At 40.2% G+C, this 16,506-nt stretch overlaps 1 protein-coding gene across 1 annotated transcript; it reads right to left on the bottom strand.

The window, feature by feature from the left end:
- Window positions 1–420: 420 nt before the first annotated feature.
- On the bottom strand, window positions 421–16,506 carry SLC4A1AP (solute carrier family 4 member 1 adaptor protein). Its single transcript, XM_054062410.1, has 14 exons — window positions 15,839–16,506; window positions 14,847–15,033; window positions 14,222–14,344; window positions 13,532–13,592; window positions 12,476–12,615; window positions 12,179–12,339; window positions 11,007–11,076; window positions 7,978–8,167; window positions 7,022–7,133; window positions 6,195–6,435; window positions 5,426–5,500; window positions 4,316–4,386; window positions 2,022–2,094; window positions 421–817 (listed from the first exon to the last, which is right to left on the bottom strand). The coding sequence occupies exons 1-14, from the start codon at window positions 16,472–16,474 to the stop codon at window positions 768–770; spliced, it is 2,190 nt and encodes a 729-aa protein (XP_053918385.1). The 5' UTR covers window positions 16,475–16,506; the 3' UTR covers window positions 421–767.

The raw sequence follows: 16,506 nt of genomic DNA, 5'->3' as shown, positions 1-16,506 counted from the left end.
GAAAAAATGAGTGTGTAATGAAGCAGCTGGAGTGCTGAACTGATATTCAAACAGATTTTTTTTTCTCTTAGACTCTTTAATTTCCTACCTGTGAACAGGCACTGGCAAAGGCTGCCCAGAGAGGTGGCTGTGTCACATCCCTGGAGGTATTTAAAAGGCGGGTAGATGAAGTGCTTAGGGATATGATTTAGTAGTGGACAGGTACAGCTGGACTTGATGATCTCAAAGGTCTTTTCCAACCTAGGGATTCTATGATTCCATGTCTGTTTGCTCTTTGAACCTTACTTTAGTGATAGCTCACAACTTGTGATGGCAAAGAATTTCCATCAGAAAGATAAAAAAAACCCAATTTTTAGGTTGTGTTCACCATGATGGTATTATCAAACAGCCACAGAAAGAAATCTGTAGCGTTTCTCATTTTAATTGTGTAAAAACAACATCAATAAATTTCATCAAGCCTGTAAGTATACAGAGGTTTATTTTTTTAATAATTTTTGTATATTTTTATTTACAAAAGGGGAAAAAATGAGCCTACGATTTTAAGCCAAATAAAAACAAGGCTAAAAGCGGAGGGAGAGACAGAAGAATGTGAGGGCTTTTACTTTCAAAAAAAAAGTATCTGGAAGACAGAGAACACACAGGGAGCACTAACAGCTAGAGTGGCTGCTGATGCCCTCAAAATTAACCTCTTCCATTCCTCACTTAATGCGCAGAGTCCAAAATAGAGCAATCCGTCAAACCTTGGATGTACTCTGGGTGCTTGAAGCTCAGTAGCCATATTTTTCATTAAGATGAGTCTTGCCATCACCGCTTTGACCTAAAGGACAAAGAGGAAGAATTGCATTCTTTCCCTTCCTCATTCACAACGCGTTTGTATCCAAGTATGAAATAGTGTCTAGGCAGCACCAGTCAGACAAGCACAGAGGGAAGTCAGACTGGGTAGTCCACTTCAAATAGTCTTTTGATTCATACTTCTAATTCCTCTTGAAACTATTACTAAGGTTAAGATTACATCATATATTCACGAGTTTGGTGGGGTTATTTTCCTCTCCCTGTCCCACCCCAGCGTCCTCATTGTGCCACCTTAGAGAGAAGTCTGATTATCAGAAGGCAGAGACAGAAAAAAGGAGCTCCTCCTTACGGACACAGCTTGCTTGGCTATGCCAGGTCTCTAAATTGCTGAATTGGGTGTTCTGTTCCAGTGGATTCATATGCCAGAGAAGTGCAGTCTTTCCACTGAAAGATGATTCATCAGATTATAGTTTTCTTCAGTGAAATTTATTCTCATTTTTCTTATTCCCTTTGGAGCTTATCTATACCATAAGCCTGCAACAGCCTCATAAAAATTATAGTAATGATTCTACCAAGTGAAAGCTAAGCTTTCATGCACCTCAATGCATGAAAACGAATTTTCCATTCGGAGAAACTGAAAACTCATTACGCTGCTTAAGAATAACCTCACTTAGATAAAAAAACTCTGGAACTGAAGTAAAAACTTTAACATATATTGGATGCATGCATGAATTATTCAGTCCTTCACCAAAGCGTTACCAAGGCTTCTCTCCAAATCACATGACCCCAAGTTTTTTTTTCAAAAATGACTGTAATACAAACTGTGAAGAAAAATTTCAGATTTTACAGACTTCTATGAAAACTGAGAATACTAAGATTGCTGGAGCCCTTATCCCTCATGAAAGTTTGAGCTTGTCTTTCAACTAGATAATCATATCACTATGTGGAAATAGATTTGGCTCTCTAAGGTGTTACAAAACTGAAAAAAACACAAACTTCAAGTGTATCTGTCCATTGAGATTAAGCCATTATAGATATGGTCTGTATTTCACTGCAAGACTTGCATGGGAACACAACAAATATGGGGCATAACATACCAGAAGACATCAGATTCTGGGTAAAGTATTTCTGAATTCCTTTTTTCTCAAGAAGTTACAAGGACACCCTGACTACTTAGTAGGTAGACTCTTGAGTTGTAAGATTAACAGTGGTAAGGAAATGGTTGATACCTGCAGGAGGAACCCATATGCAGTAGTCTGGGTCATCATCTGGGTACTGTGAGGAAAAAAAGGGTTGTTTGACCTGCAAAAGGAGAAAAGATTTTTAAGGTACTGCACCCCCTCCAACACTGTGTCACCAACACAAAATCTCATTAATTCAGAGACAAATACTGGAAGGTGAGAACTATTTCTACAAGAGGCAGGGATGAAAACAATAGTACAGAGGAAAGACTAAATATCAAACCCTCAAATATAACCAGTTTATTCCAAATAGAATGTCACAGAATAATAGAAATGGTCGTTAGATGGGACCTCTAAGGTCATCCAGTCCAAACTCCCAACTGAAACAGGACCATTGCCAGCTGTCCATTTTTGGACAGCTTAATCTTGTTATCTTAATATTTGGTAGCATCATTTGATACAGAATTTCTTTATGCAGGGAAAAGCTTTAGACTTTCAAGAAGTGTTTTACTGATTTCGAGGTGCAATGCCACAGAAAGCTTCTAGTTTAAGGTGGCTTTCAAACTGAAGGGCAATACAATTCAGCTGTTATGTAAGAGCTACTTAGTTTTTCAAAAGAAAAGAAAACCTGATTTTTTTCACTGGCATCACTGAAGTGCTTAAAGCAAACTGAAACAGGTCACTTCCAACTCAAATATTGACACAGCAATGTCTTTTTGTTCCTGAATTTTTAAGTTTTGTCACATCAGCATAATTTTCTCAACAACTTTTGTTTTCAACAACTGCAGGCAGCTACCAAAAAAAAAGAATCCATACAACTGTACAGTGCAAGACGAGAGCTTGAAATATAGCCAAGTAACTCAGCACTGATTTGCATTATGCTGTAGTATCATGACACAGTCTTAACTTATGCAGTTGAAGCAATTTTTCATTCCCTCAAAAACTTGCCTTTTCCAAATTAACCTCTAAACAGTTCTTCTGGAAGACTAATGTTTTCCAAAACACTAGAATGCAGAGTTGAACAGTTTTTAAATATAGATTCTGAACAGTCACTTTAAAATTGCTTTTCCAGTTTTACATGATTCAAAGTTATTCCTCAAATATTAAAAGAGGAATAAAAATAATAAAAAAATTAAAGTTGACTTCTGGTTGCTATTTTCCATGCAAGATCTGAGCCCAAAGGCACAGACAGCATGTGGAAAAAGTGATTTGTGATGAGAGAGAGAATACAGCTAAGCCATCTGGTATTTGGAGAATGCTCAGTGTTAGAGCAAGCTCTGTGCTTATGAGAGGTGCTGTCTTGACTGCCTCAGCATGAGAAGCTGCCTTGTTCTCCCCTATGCATATAGTACATGGCATAACTTGGGCTTTAACTGTATAAATTTATTCTTGCTTTCTTTATCAACATGCTTTGTACGCCAGGAACAAGAGACAATTCGAAAGGCTGTGCCTACCCAAATCCTCATGTTTTTTTGCTAGGCAGCTGTTAGCACACACAGGCTGCAGGGAATTAAGTTGCTTTAAGTAAGCAGTGCAGGGCTAGAATTGGATAGCCACCACCAAGCAATTGTCACAATGGCCAGAACTCATGGCCCACCATGCACAGTAACCTTTGATGGCAGTCAGCAGAAGGGTGGGATGCACTCCAAAGGGAACAGCCTCACAATAATCATTAGGCTAAGAGCATGCTGTCATAGAAGTTCCTCCCTAGCTGCAGGAAAGCAACAATTGCCTGTGCCTAAAACTGCGCAAGGCTCATATACTTTATATTTTATTACAAATCTTATGCACAGGAGGAACATTGTCTGGTAAATCTATGCAAATTTAGTAAAAATTGGGTTGCAAGAGACAATAATCTCTTAGACTTCCCTCTATCCACATCTACAGGGAAGGATGAGGTTTAGTAATGGTAATACAGACCAGCTACAGTTTTAGTCCAGCACATTCTGTGTCAGCCAATAAATGGTTTCCAAGCTGCTCTTCAAGGGAAGTTTTGCAATGCTATTCCTAAAGCCCAGAGAACACCTACATTCTACAACACTCATGATACAGGAGAAGCAGCAATTAGCAAAGGGTAATTGCCAAATGAAAAGGTGAAAAAATAAGTTTGTGATTGAACTGAGTCTCCATCACACATAAAATGCTGTGCTTTATCTTCTCACTAGACACTCCAAAATCTGTGGTCAATGGCAGTGTGTGATTCTACATTTGGGTCATAAGCAGAAAAGCACTAAAATCACCAAGTCACATGCAATTGAGTTGTTATTATTTCACTAATATAGAACCCACTAAATGATTCTTTGAAACTCTTAAGCTACAGGAGTCTTAGTATCGTAACTGACCTTGCTGGAACTATTGATTTTCTTAACTTTCTCAGATGCCTCGTCAGATTCCTTATGTACTGTCTCACACGCTGAGGAGAAAGAGGATTTGTTTTATGATGCACCATGAATGACAAATCCTATCAGAAATCAGCTCACAGAAAGTTTACAACTAAAAGGAAATCCAAAACAGCTCACTGCCATGAAATTCATACTTAACATTGCTGAACATATTTTCATTTTTCATAGATTAACTTACGTTTAATATGCCCTTACCTGAATGCAGTTGAGGTATATCTGTATCTATATCTATATTTGAGATTCTGTTACACGCTTTTAGTTAATGGCAGATGTTTTATTTTCTAAAAAAATTATTCTCTATCTGTAATCACTGCAGTGACTGATTTGGAAGGAAGCAGTAGGAAATGCACAGAACCAACATGCACTTTTTTTTTTAAGGAAAAGTAATTTCACAAGTAACATAGCTGTGAGGAAGACAAAGATAGAATTATGCCTGCTTTTTCTGCCACTTAATCTGCGAAATACTGAGACTCTTGTGGATTAAGTCTATGGATGACATCACGAGGACACAACAACATCATCTTAAGAGTCTGATTTACAAAAAAATAGGAAGTTTATCTAGATCTCCAAATACTCAGCACACCAAACAGTCTTAATGTTGATAATCTAATTTTTTTTCCCGTGTACATATAGAGGCATCATCTGGGTCATTAACAGACTATTAGCTAATGTTATGAAATATTTCCCACTTTATACGAGGAAAGTTCTGGCCTTCTGTACTTTTGAGAGTTACTCCAAGAAAAAAAGGAGCGAAAAAAGCATTATGTTTCTACTCCTAAATTGGAACAATTTTTCTTCTCTTCTCATGCTACTTTTGTTTAAAGCAAAGGATCTCAATGCAGCTGATGACTATGAAAATCAAGGAGAACTGAAATGTAGTTGAAGTGACCTGTCTTCACTATACACTTACCATTTCCCAGGCAAAATACAATCTTTCATTTAAATTCTAGATTAGGCCCAATTTCCTTCTATTGGCAGAAAATGACAATAGCTCCTTCAGACAATTTCTAAACCCACATGCTACTATGCAGTCTAAATTGTACTGCTCACCTTGAGATTTCTCTTGTGAGGGTCCCATCTGAGATTTATTCCTTAGTATCTTTGGCTCAGGCAGATTATGAACCCCTGGGGAAGAAAAAAAACCCAAAAAAGCATGAGCTAGGGGAGCAATCTGCAGTAACTCTGATGACTGGAGCACTAGCATTCCTGTGACAAAGTATAAAAGGGAACCCTTAGCTACGATTGTCTTGGTAAGAACTCCTCTCTTAAAAGCCCTTCAAACTATTCCATCCACCAAGGCCTTAACAATACAATATTAGAGAAAAACTTGTGACCTGTTAAAACATACTTTTCAAGAGAAACCTGTCCAGCATTAAGACAGTAAGTTTAATTCTGTAATGGATGGACTGGAGATAAACCACACAGATACAAGGAAAATACCCCTCCATTACCACTTTAAAAATTATTTTCCTTAAAAGATAAAATGAAGCTTCACAAAGACATTTGTTTTCTTATTAAGTCACTCTCCCTGCCAATAACATATTTTATTTATCATCATATGGACACTCAAATCAAATAAAAGCAGGTCTTATCAAAATAGAACCTATCTTGGGTCATTAGGGTATAAAACCAACTGCCACAAGAACCAGCGAAACTCAGCCGCTGGCACACAGATTCTAGACTCATGGCAAAAATCTATGGCAAAGAAATCTGCTGGAGAACCTGTGACTCAAATCTTTGGAGGTTCACACAGCTCTGAAAAATTCAACAGTAACAGACTCAGCTTCATAACTGAAAAAAATCAAACCCAATGGTTTACCATCCTGAAAGGATTCTAGATTCTTTTTATTGCAAGAAGGACCATCCGTAGCATTAGCTGCTTCTTCTGTTTCTTCCTCTGTCACTTTCACTTCAAGGTTTGATGCTCTGCTCTTTATTGCATCTACTTCTTGCTCCTCCTCCATTTCTTCCTCTTCTTCCTCCTCCTCCTCCTCCTCCGGTCCATCATCTTTCATTTTTAGTAAGCTTTCAGGGATGTCTGGACGCCTAACAGGCAACTTCTGCAGGAGAAAGACTTGTGCGTCAGTGCTAAGACACTACCTCCAGGTAGATGTCACAGATATACATTACAGGAGAAAGCATACATATACTGTGGTAGAGACAGCTGGTAAGGAAACACTCTCAGGATGAAGAGTGGGTAGGTTTTAAGGAATAGATATTAGTAGAGATGGCAGATGAAAAAAATATGTCCAATCCATAGACAAGGAGTGCAGTCTTTTCATTAGAGGAATACTGGAAATTGAATCAATCTTGGATATGATCTTAGCTAAAAGAAAGTAAAGGACCAGCTGCCGAGGTAGAGCAGTGGTGAGCCTGACATCCCCAGACTGCCTCCATTTGATCCACTGCCTTTGGATCACAGCCACGTCCCAGAAGACTGACTGTACAAGGGCAGGGAATAGCACTTCCTGGCAGCAGTGTCCGACAGCCACTGCTTGCTGCTCCGTGCACCTTGTACTGCCACAGGCTTGCACTTCCATGCTGTCTCCATACGTGTGAGACAACATAGTTGCCACCTACAGTCTTCATAGCCTGAGGTGTCCAAGAAATAACCTTTGACTTGCGGTACTTATGAGTTCAACTTACCCCCAGGCTTCCAGTTTTCAGCTTGAATTTGCTTCCTCCTTTCATTGCACCAAAAAGAGGCAAGGTAATCTTTTTAGTTTTACTCTCTGCTTCCAGACAGTGATTCCCCCTCCTAATAAAAATTGGATATAAAGGAAAATAGTGTACAAAGTATGAAACAAGTCTTATAAATGTAAAAAATCTGCAAATCAGTAGTAGATATACAGAAACAGTAGTAGATAAAAGCTCTTTTGTTTGTCTCTCACTTGGAGTACCCAAAGAAGAAGCTGCAGGAGATGACTCCTCTGTCCTGTATACATATTGTAGGATTCAGACACTTGCCATACAGGAGGAAAAAGAAAAAACTAAGAAAAAAGTTCTCTAATCAGACAGACTTCCTCAAATTCAATTGTACGCACATACCCACATAGGTATATAATATATATATGACTATATAAAAATCACACTTGGAGGCCAAACCTCAGTTTAAGTAAATTAATTAAGTAATTAAACCTTTAATAAAGCTGCCAATAGAAAGTGACAAACCTAGCATACGCCTGCTTGAATTGCAGCAGCGTTGCTAGGCAGTAGCTGAACAGCCACTAAACTTCCCGGTACATTTCATATAAGGAAAACAGTTTTTAGATTGTGCATAATAACTGTAAAATTTATTTCCTTTGGAATGCAGATTTGGAAAAAAATTAACAGAGCTGACACCATGCTTCCAATCCCTGTGCCTCTCAACCTCCTGTGTGAGTTTATTTTCCCTCACTGTTGTGGTACACCTACCTCAACCATAGATGCAGCAACATCCAAAAGTCACAGTGGCTCTGTGCCTTTAAAGAGATGAGCCCGCTAGCTTAGAAGGCCGTCTTGGTTTTGTGTTTAGAAAGCTATTTACTGGGCTTGCACAACTGTCCATGGACAATAATAATAATGGTAAAAAGTAATCATTTTACACTTTAGCCAAGACTTACTGGGGCTTCAGCTCAGGCAGTTCTGTAGGCTTGACAAGCTTTATTAATGCTTTCAGTCTCTGTTGCTCTTTCTTCAGCTCAAATGACCGCAAGTGAAGCTTCTTTCGTGCCACGCTGTCTAATGTGCATCCTGATTTTATTTCAGTCATGAATTCATCTAAAGAATCTTGAGCTGCGGGCTGGGACTGAACTAGGCAAGATAAAAGGAAAATACATATTGCTGGGGTAGGGAAATAAAAGTTGTACTCAGCAAGTCCTACCTTTAGAGAATAGAGTATGTACGAAAAACCTTTTCTGCAAGTTTCTGTTGAATGATGAAATAATGAAGGTTGTTAGCCCTGGAAAGATGAAAGCATTTCTCCTAACAAGTCATACAGTAAACCTGAATACACTTACATAACAAAATCTCTCTTAAAACAGAATGTTCCTTTATGAGTAAGTGCCTCTAGTCTAGGTTGTTCATTGCTTTTAAATACCTGCTGTTGCTAAAAAAGTGGCTTACGGGTTCTGTTTTTAGTCACAGACTAAAATAAACACAGCTACAAACAATCTAACACCCCTATGGAGGGAATCCCATTTTGGCTTTCCTGGAATGTTTATGTAGTAACATTTGCAAATCTTGAAATGAATCAACACATGAAGCTGCCTCCCACACCTGGATGACAGAGTGCATACAAGAATTGTTTTGTATGTTAGGCCAGTCACACAAAATTTACCTTTGTTTTCACTGGGTTTTCTAACAAGAAAACACTGTTCTGTACTTGAAAAAGAGTAATGACAGTCCTTCTACTTCACCTGATTTCAAATATTAATAATCCTACACATATTTGACTAATTAAAATACAATTCAGGAGAAAAAACTAAACCTCCAGTGATAGTGAAAAATAAGTACGGAATTCTAACACATGAATTTAAGAAAAATAAAATGAAAAATCTCAGGAAAACTAATTTCTTGATCCTTCAATTTAATCAACACTAAATTTCAAAGATAAGGGTTAATATCTAGACAGATAATTCAGAAATAGTAAAAGGACAGTTCCACAGCTTCCTTATTTAGCTGCAGAAAAGCGCAAGAGTGCTTCAGTCAGTGAGTGATCTTCAGCAAGCCGGATTACCTTTTTTGCTAACAGGATTCTCTAGGTGTTTCCATCAACAGTGCCTAAGATCACGTAGTTCAGCTTACAAGATTGCTGATAGCATTCAGTATCTGTTGCAGCAGTTTTCTACACTACTGAAGTAAAATTTGAAATTGCTAGGAGGTGAATCAATCATAGCTATTACACTTTATATTCCAGGGGAAAAAAAAAAGCTATAGGGCTATTTACTGCACCATCAACTTATTGATAGTTTTTTCTGAACAGGCAACCAAAGATGAGACTGAAGAGCTCTATGTATTTGATTTTCATTGAGTTGCATCAGTGAATGATACAAAGTCAGTGCATCAGCAGTTAGTTCAGAAGAACTCCAGATGATGATTTGTGAACTTCTACTGCAATCTTAGACAACCACTTAATTCCTCCAAGTGTGTGGTAAGCAGTGTTGCAGTTTAGCCTGTCATCGGTCTCTACATTCTTGCCCTCAGGCTATAGCAAGCAAAGATGCGCTAAGGTTTCAGAACTGTAGGTAGTGCTTTGCTAGCTTTGCTAGACGGCTCATGGCAGTGGTAAGAATCACCCATAATGAATACACATGCTCCTGGCTTACACTCCTACACAACATCCATGATTAACCTAAGGCATCCAAAGAAATCAGAGAAAACACAAGTATCGAGAACACACACAAAGTACCTGATGATGCAACATTTGCTTTGGCTTATCCTGGGCTAGTACTAGGAGATTCCCATCTAATACTGAAATACACTGTGTAGGACTAAATGAAAATGCTGAGACTGCAACTTTTCCAAGGCTCTGAAATAGCTGTGTAATCAGTTACAATTTACCAAACCATAACAACATATATTAGAATTATGTGCTGTTAGTAGAAGCCTATAAATGAACTGATTCTTTCTTCTGCCAGCCTCTACTATAATATAATTTAACATTCTTCTTGAGAAATGTTATCAGCAGAAACAAAGGCATCATAATATATGACAGCTTGGAATTGTATCTCTCAGACAGTAGAAAGCATTAGCTACTCCTGTTAGTCAATCATTAACTACTTCTCAGTACAGTCATGGTGAAAACAATTCCTTCCAACACCAGAACTGACCCATCAGTTAGAATACTCAGTAAGGTTTCCTGAACAGTGATCTGGTATAATCAATCACCAACAAAACTGTTGATACAAATGAGTTTCAGTGTGGGGCTGAATTACTAGAGAGAAACATGCTTGTACAATGCACAAAAGATAGCCCAACTGTCATACTGCTGCTAGGCTTTCTAGAGAGAAATTCTTCTGACAAAATGACGTTGTAACCTTTATTAATGCCAACCCTGTTAAAAAGTTTTATGTATGAAGAACCAGCCTAAACACATTTCCTTCATGCCTTCCTTCAGTTCCACAAGACATTGGCAGTAACAAAAAGGAAAATGCAGCTTTTTTGTACAGTAAGCTTTTAAATCTAACTCACTACCAGACAGAGTCTCCACTTTGAAGAGGCTCTGCCTTTATACACAAAGACATAATATTAAAACATGAATGGCACCCTCATAATCTCTACAGAAAGTTCACTGAACAGACGAGCGAAGTGCCAACTGCTTTGACTCCACATTTCTCCTTTCCAGCTTTACTTTTGAAGGTGCATTTGCAATGAGAGAAGTGAAATAAAAGACACCGTCTCTTCTGTCATTTGTTTTTTCTTCCCTTATAAGAGGTTATGGAGGGGTAAGAAAAAAAGTGTTCCTCAAATTGTGTCAGTTTCACTAATATGGGCAGATAAAAAGTAATAATCCTCACCCCTCCTAAGTTCCAGGAGGCTTGAACAGTCACCTCCTCACCTTAACTTAGTTGTAGATATCCGTAAGATACATTTTAATCTCTTTACTGTTCTTTATGGAAAGCAATATGGTCAAATAAACTTCATGCCTTACCTTTCCCTGAGGCCTTCAGCTTCTCTGTTATCTCAGAAAGCTCATTTTCAGCTTCATTTAGCTTTCTGACCTATGAAAGAACAACACGTTTTAAAGATGTTTTTATCTTCTTAAAATCCCCTTGTAAGAGCTACTCAAATATCCTACCAAATGATCTCAATTTTTCTACTTCTGATCTTTGACCAGCAGTTTCTGGGCTGAAAAAAATATAATCCAGACTGTTCTTAACAAGCTTAGCAATCCTATCACATACTGTTCAAATAATTTTCTTTCTGAAATACAAACATGTGCATAAAGCTTCTGCAGCAATTTTATATCACTGCTGTGACCCCTCAACCTTCCCTATCCCTGGTTCCCCCACACCCTATTGTCTGTGTAGGACTTTCAGTTGTCATACCTTGGCAGTCCAGGCTGCTTATTCCTTAAATAAGTCCCCTCTGCACTTGAAAGCTTGCCATTATTTTCTGATGGTTTAAAACTGTTAACAGCATCATGTTCTGGTGTTTCATTCATTCACTATTATGATCCACCAAGTGAAAGGCAATACTACGCAGGAAAAGCAAGGTAGTATGCGTCCACATTAATAAAGTAAGTAATTTTTTTCAGGTATTTATAGACATTATCCACAAAGTAAAACACTAGAGTTGGAAAGCTCTCTTGCCTCCCCTTGTCTATGACAAATTAAGTCTCATACGCAGTGATGCAAGGACTGAACCCTGTTCTCCAGAGCAGGGACAACAGGAATAGCTGCACACTAATCTTTTTGCAGATTGACTTGGTCTTAAGCCACAATGCTTCCTTGTAACAGGGTAGTTCATTCTCTTTGGCCAGTCCTCCTCTTTGCTTAAGGTAGCAGATGTGTGCCAGTTAGCAGCAGGCACAATGATAGTTTCTGCGATGTGGATAACTAGGAATTAAATTGCAGTAATGTTGTTGTTAGAATCTTAGCTTTCTTTATATCCCAGTTTTTCCCTCATCTCAGAACTTTAGAAAGCCTCTCATTCTACGATCATCAAAACCAGTATGACTTATTCTAACTTGGCCAATTAATATCTAAAGGTCTGAAACGGTACTAAGACTTCGGGCTAACAAAAGGATGAGGAAGTATGTGTGATTCTTAGGCTTATTGTCTCATGCATGTTTTATTACTAGCATGTCATAATAATTCTTACCAAGGAGTCATAAGTCTCTGGTTTTTCTTCTATTTTACCAGCTTTTTTCATTCTGCTCAGTCGTTTCTTTTCTACAGCACCAGTTCGGTCAAGGAAGGTATCATCATCACTATCATAAAAATCCTCATCTTCCCAGTTCTTTGACTTCCTTTTTCGAGATACTGGGAAAGGTAAGGGAAAGGGCAAGAAACAAAATCATTTGCATACTGTTGAGAAGTAAAAAAATTCAAGATAGTAAATCTCAAACGTCCAGTTTATGGGTTTTAGAACAACCATAGCATTTGACTGGATATTCACCTGCTTCTTGCCTCAGTACTCCCCGAGCATCGAGTAGCCTGCAAGCTTCCAGTGCGCACTGTATCATTGCTTCCTTCTTCTTTCCTGAATGGAGAACCTCTGCCACCAGCTGTTTCCCTAACGCATCATCCACAGGCAACCTGTTCAGTTCAAAGGATTAGAGCATAGTCCACACTCCAGTACAAACAGCTTTTCATGGGTGCTACTCAGATGCTGTATTTATCATGTTGGCATCGTTCTTTCCATTTCACTCCAGTCTTTTTTTGTGGGTTAAGTATTTTCACTTTTTATTTCATAGAGTACTAATCAAAACACAAGCATGGATTTGCTAAAGCATTCAAGTAATTTTTTTATTTTACTAGTCCAAATAATTCTTTCTCTATTTATTCTACTGGGAATAAAAGAAGTTAATAGGCTAAACATCAATACCTGAATTACTTTAAGCACTAGTATCTTGCATCCACATGACACCAGTAACAAACATTTCACATCGTACTGAAGCAAAGGTTTCTGAAACAGTACAATCATGGAAATGTGGTACCTCTCCCTTTGAGGTCTATCCTGTTGACTTAATTTCAACCTTATCTTCTCCTATCTAATAAAAGAATGATGTTAGTGGCCTCTTGCAGGAACCCATCTGCCTTATACGGTAAGAAAATAAAACCTTGCCCTATACCATAAAAAAACCCAGAATTGGGTACACAGTAGAATGATTTTTTTTTTTCTCTCTCTCATTAGGAATTAAAAGATACTGTCTCCTAGTTTCTTCTCCCATATTTCCATTTCATGTATTTCTCAAAACAAGGGGAACTGAAAGAATCTAGACTCTTGCTTCACTGATTTTCATCTCGAAGGAACACCAAACACTGCCAGTCCAGAAAGCAGTGCAGACACTGAACTGGGCACCGACCCTTGAACTTCTGCCTCAGTATCAAGGCACAGGTCTAATTCCAGCTGGTCTCCTTCTCACACATGACAAGACAATTCCTTCAGCTTTTGTCTGTGAATTCAATGAAGCCAGCTGGTCTATAAAAAAGTGAATGGAGATATACATACTTGATCCTGCATAGCCAGCTATTATGCCCACGATCATCATATTCATATTCTAACTCTTCTCCTAGAGAGGAAAAGAAAATAAGTTGATAGAGTTACCAAAATTGAAATAAGCAGGAATAATTTTTACAGCAGAGTGGAATGTCATGGTTAAGCACGAGAGATAAAAATGCCCTTGTTACATATCAAAAGACTGAATTTGCCTTCTTTTTTTTCTTTTTTAAAGCCACGGGATCTTCAGTTGATATTATGCTCATTTGGTTGTTTTTCACAGTTGAGGCTTTTTCAGATCAAAAATCTGGAAGTGGCCCATTCAGGGATATGTAGTTCAAGGATAAAGCAATGTAGCATCTCTATGTATTTTTTTAAAGTAAATGACGGTGAAGTAATGACAGTTTGCAATCTGGATTCACAGATATTGTTTATCTTGAAGATTAATTTTTTCGCTTCAGATGTTAAGCAAGTCATCTCTAAGTTTCAGTAGCAACCATCAAAAGTTTAAATTAATTCATTAGTGTGTTTTTTCTTTTTATACTTCCCAATTCTATCTTACAATCATAGCAATCTCCAAACAGAACAGTCTGGAAGTTGATGATTTTGGACTTCTCAGCACAGCTTCAAAACATGAGTGAGCATGGGTCACTCCAGAGAAATGTAAGGTGCTCTCTGCAAGAAAGGAGGAGGGAGAAGTACCTTCTCTGTCAAAAAAGCCCTGTAAGGCCTTCCTTGGATCTTTCATATAGAAGGCATCTTGTACATCCTGAAAATCAATAGCAATAGGGTTTTCTTCAACCTCATCCTCCTCAGCATCCTCCCCTAGAAACATAAAGTGCAAAAACATATGGAGAAGCATTAGAGAACACCAGTGTATTTCAACTATCGTTACTTCGAAAAAAGTATCAGCTACATCATCCTAACATTACTTCCCTTAACTCCAATATTATTTCTGCATCCAATAAAACCCCCTGCTTCTTTTTCGCTATTAGTTATTCCATTACAAGATACAGTTTTGCAGAAGAATGTCACCTCATCACAGGAATGAAACTGATAGCGTTAACCTAAAATCGCAGTTTCATGGCTTGTTATAGGCATAGATAAATTACCTTCTCACTGATTTTAAAAGAAGCTCTAGCATACTTCTCACCAGACATAAGCTTGTCTTGTCACAGCACTCTTCGTTTTAGAAGGAAAAGGATTAATTTGCTTCTGCTGGATTGGGACACTTGGCATCCAGCTGGAATTTCAACCCTAGTATTAACTGACAACTGGCTCAAAGACCTTCCAAGGTGTATTAGCCAATTTATGTATCATCACTCACCCATTCCCCACGAGCAGCTCATCTCGCTGTTCTGACTTCTCTCACTACTCCTCTCCTCTTTTTCATCTTCTTCATCAGAGTCCTCTCCCAACATTGTCTTTTCTAATTTTGCTTGCTGCTGCTTACGCAGTGCCTTCAGTTGTGTTACAGTTAGCTCTGACTCAGATTCCTGGTCCTCTTCAGGTCCCTGTGTCACAAACAGTAACTTTACAGATGTGTTTCCAACACCCATACAGATTACTTACAAAACTACAAACAAATCATTATAGTGCATGTCAAAAAGCAGAATTATTAGACCATTAGTTATGGTTTGTATCCCCAAGGAGGAGGGGGAAAAAAAGGAGCATTAATGTGTACTTGTAGGGAGATCAATCTCAAGTATAACTACTTTAAAGGCAGAATTAAAAATTCTTTTAGCAGTGCCACACAGGATAATCTGAGGAACAAGCATCTAAAGATGTCTGAGAGCACTGCCCAAATGCTTCTTGAATATTGTTAAGCTTGGTGCCATAAGTGCTTCCCTGAGGAGCTTGTTCCAGTGCTCTAACACCTCTAGGTAAAGCGCCTTTTCCTAATATCTAACTGAAACATGGAGAGAAATGCCTTTTACACTCACCACATAGCAGCAGAAGCCATTGTACCTGTGCTCAGGTGGAACCTTGGGCAGAGCCGCCCTGTGCCCTGCATACCAAGGTGTGGAGGAACCCCACAGACCCACTCTTCCCTTCAGCCCCAAACTTCACTGGTGGGCCAGCGGCAGACGCCCAGCCCTTACCGGTGGGTCAGCAGTGGATTCCTAAAGCTAACTGCTTTTCCCCAGCAAAACAAGCACTAGGGTGCTCTCAAAGCAGCCAAGCTGTCCCACCACCCAGAACTGGCTTCCACCTCCTGATGCCAATGAAAGTTAGATGGAGCCAAGTGACTCCCAAGCAAGATCCAGCGAAGCTCTACCACAGGAGCCACCCAAACCCGTCCCCGGGGTCCCGACCCACCTGCAGGAGGAAGAGCCGGGAGCTGCCGCCGAAGCGGAGCCCGTGTCCCACTCGCACCCGGCAGTAGGTGCGGGGCGGCACCCGCGCCTTGTTGAGGAAGGTGCCGTGGGTGCTGCCCAAGTCGTAGACGTAGAAGCCGTCGCCGTCGTCGCCGAGGGAGCCTCCCGCGGCGCGGTACTGCAGCACGGCGTGGTGCCGCGACACCGAGGGGTGCTCCAGGGCCAGGGCGCAGCCGGGCAGCCGCCCCACCAGGAACCAGCTGCCGCCCTCCAGCCGCACCGAGCCCAGTGCCACGCCGCCCTTCAGCACCTCCAGCGCGTACCCCGCGCCCGCCGGCGGCCGCCCCCCCCACGGCGGCTCCTCGTAACGCGGGAGACGGAGCGGCGGAGGGAGCGGCCCCGGGGCGGCTGCCGAGGAGGAGGAAGGAGGGATTGGTGCCGGTGCGGCAGCCGGGCGGGAGGAGGAAGGCGGCGGGATAGGTGCCGGCCCCGGCGTGGCGTCAGGGCAGGAGGAGGAGGAAGGGGGGTCCGGGCTCGCCCCGGTGTCGGCGCGGGGAGCGCAGGGCAGGGGGAGGCTCGGGCGCTTGAAGGCAGCGGGCTCGGCAGCGGCCGGCTCCGCGTCCATAGACTCCGCCATCTTCCCCGGTCCGTCCTAAATGGAGTCCGCCG

This window comes from Cuculus canorus, chromosome 3, assembly GCF_017976375.1.
Source record: "Cuculus canorus isolate bCucCan1 chromosome 3, bCucCan1.pri, whole genome shotgun sequence".
Taxonomy (NCBI): domain Eukaryota; kingdom Metazoa; phylum Chordata; class Aves; order Cuculiformes; family Cuculidae; genus Cuculus; species Cuculus canorus.
The sequence above is the reverse complement of the archived record's forward strand: the minus strand, read 5'-3'. Positions and strand labels throughout refer to the sequence as shown.

Excerpts from the sequence above, each read along its gene's own strand:
- SLC4A1AP (XM_054062410.1), bottom strand. The coding sequence starts at position 16,474 with ATGGCGGAGTCTATGGACGCGGAGCCGGCCGCTGCCGAGCCCGCTGCC. Across the intron at positions 6,436-7,021 it reads TGAAAACTGGAAGCCTGGGG|AAGTTGCCTGTTAGGCGTCC; the intron begins GTAAGTTGAACT and ends TTTCTCCTGCAG. Across the intron at positions 818-2,021 it reads CATATGGGTTCCTCCTGCAG|GTCAAAGCGGTGATGGCAAG; the intron begins GTATCAACCATT and ends TTTGTCCTTTAG.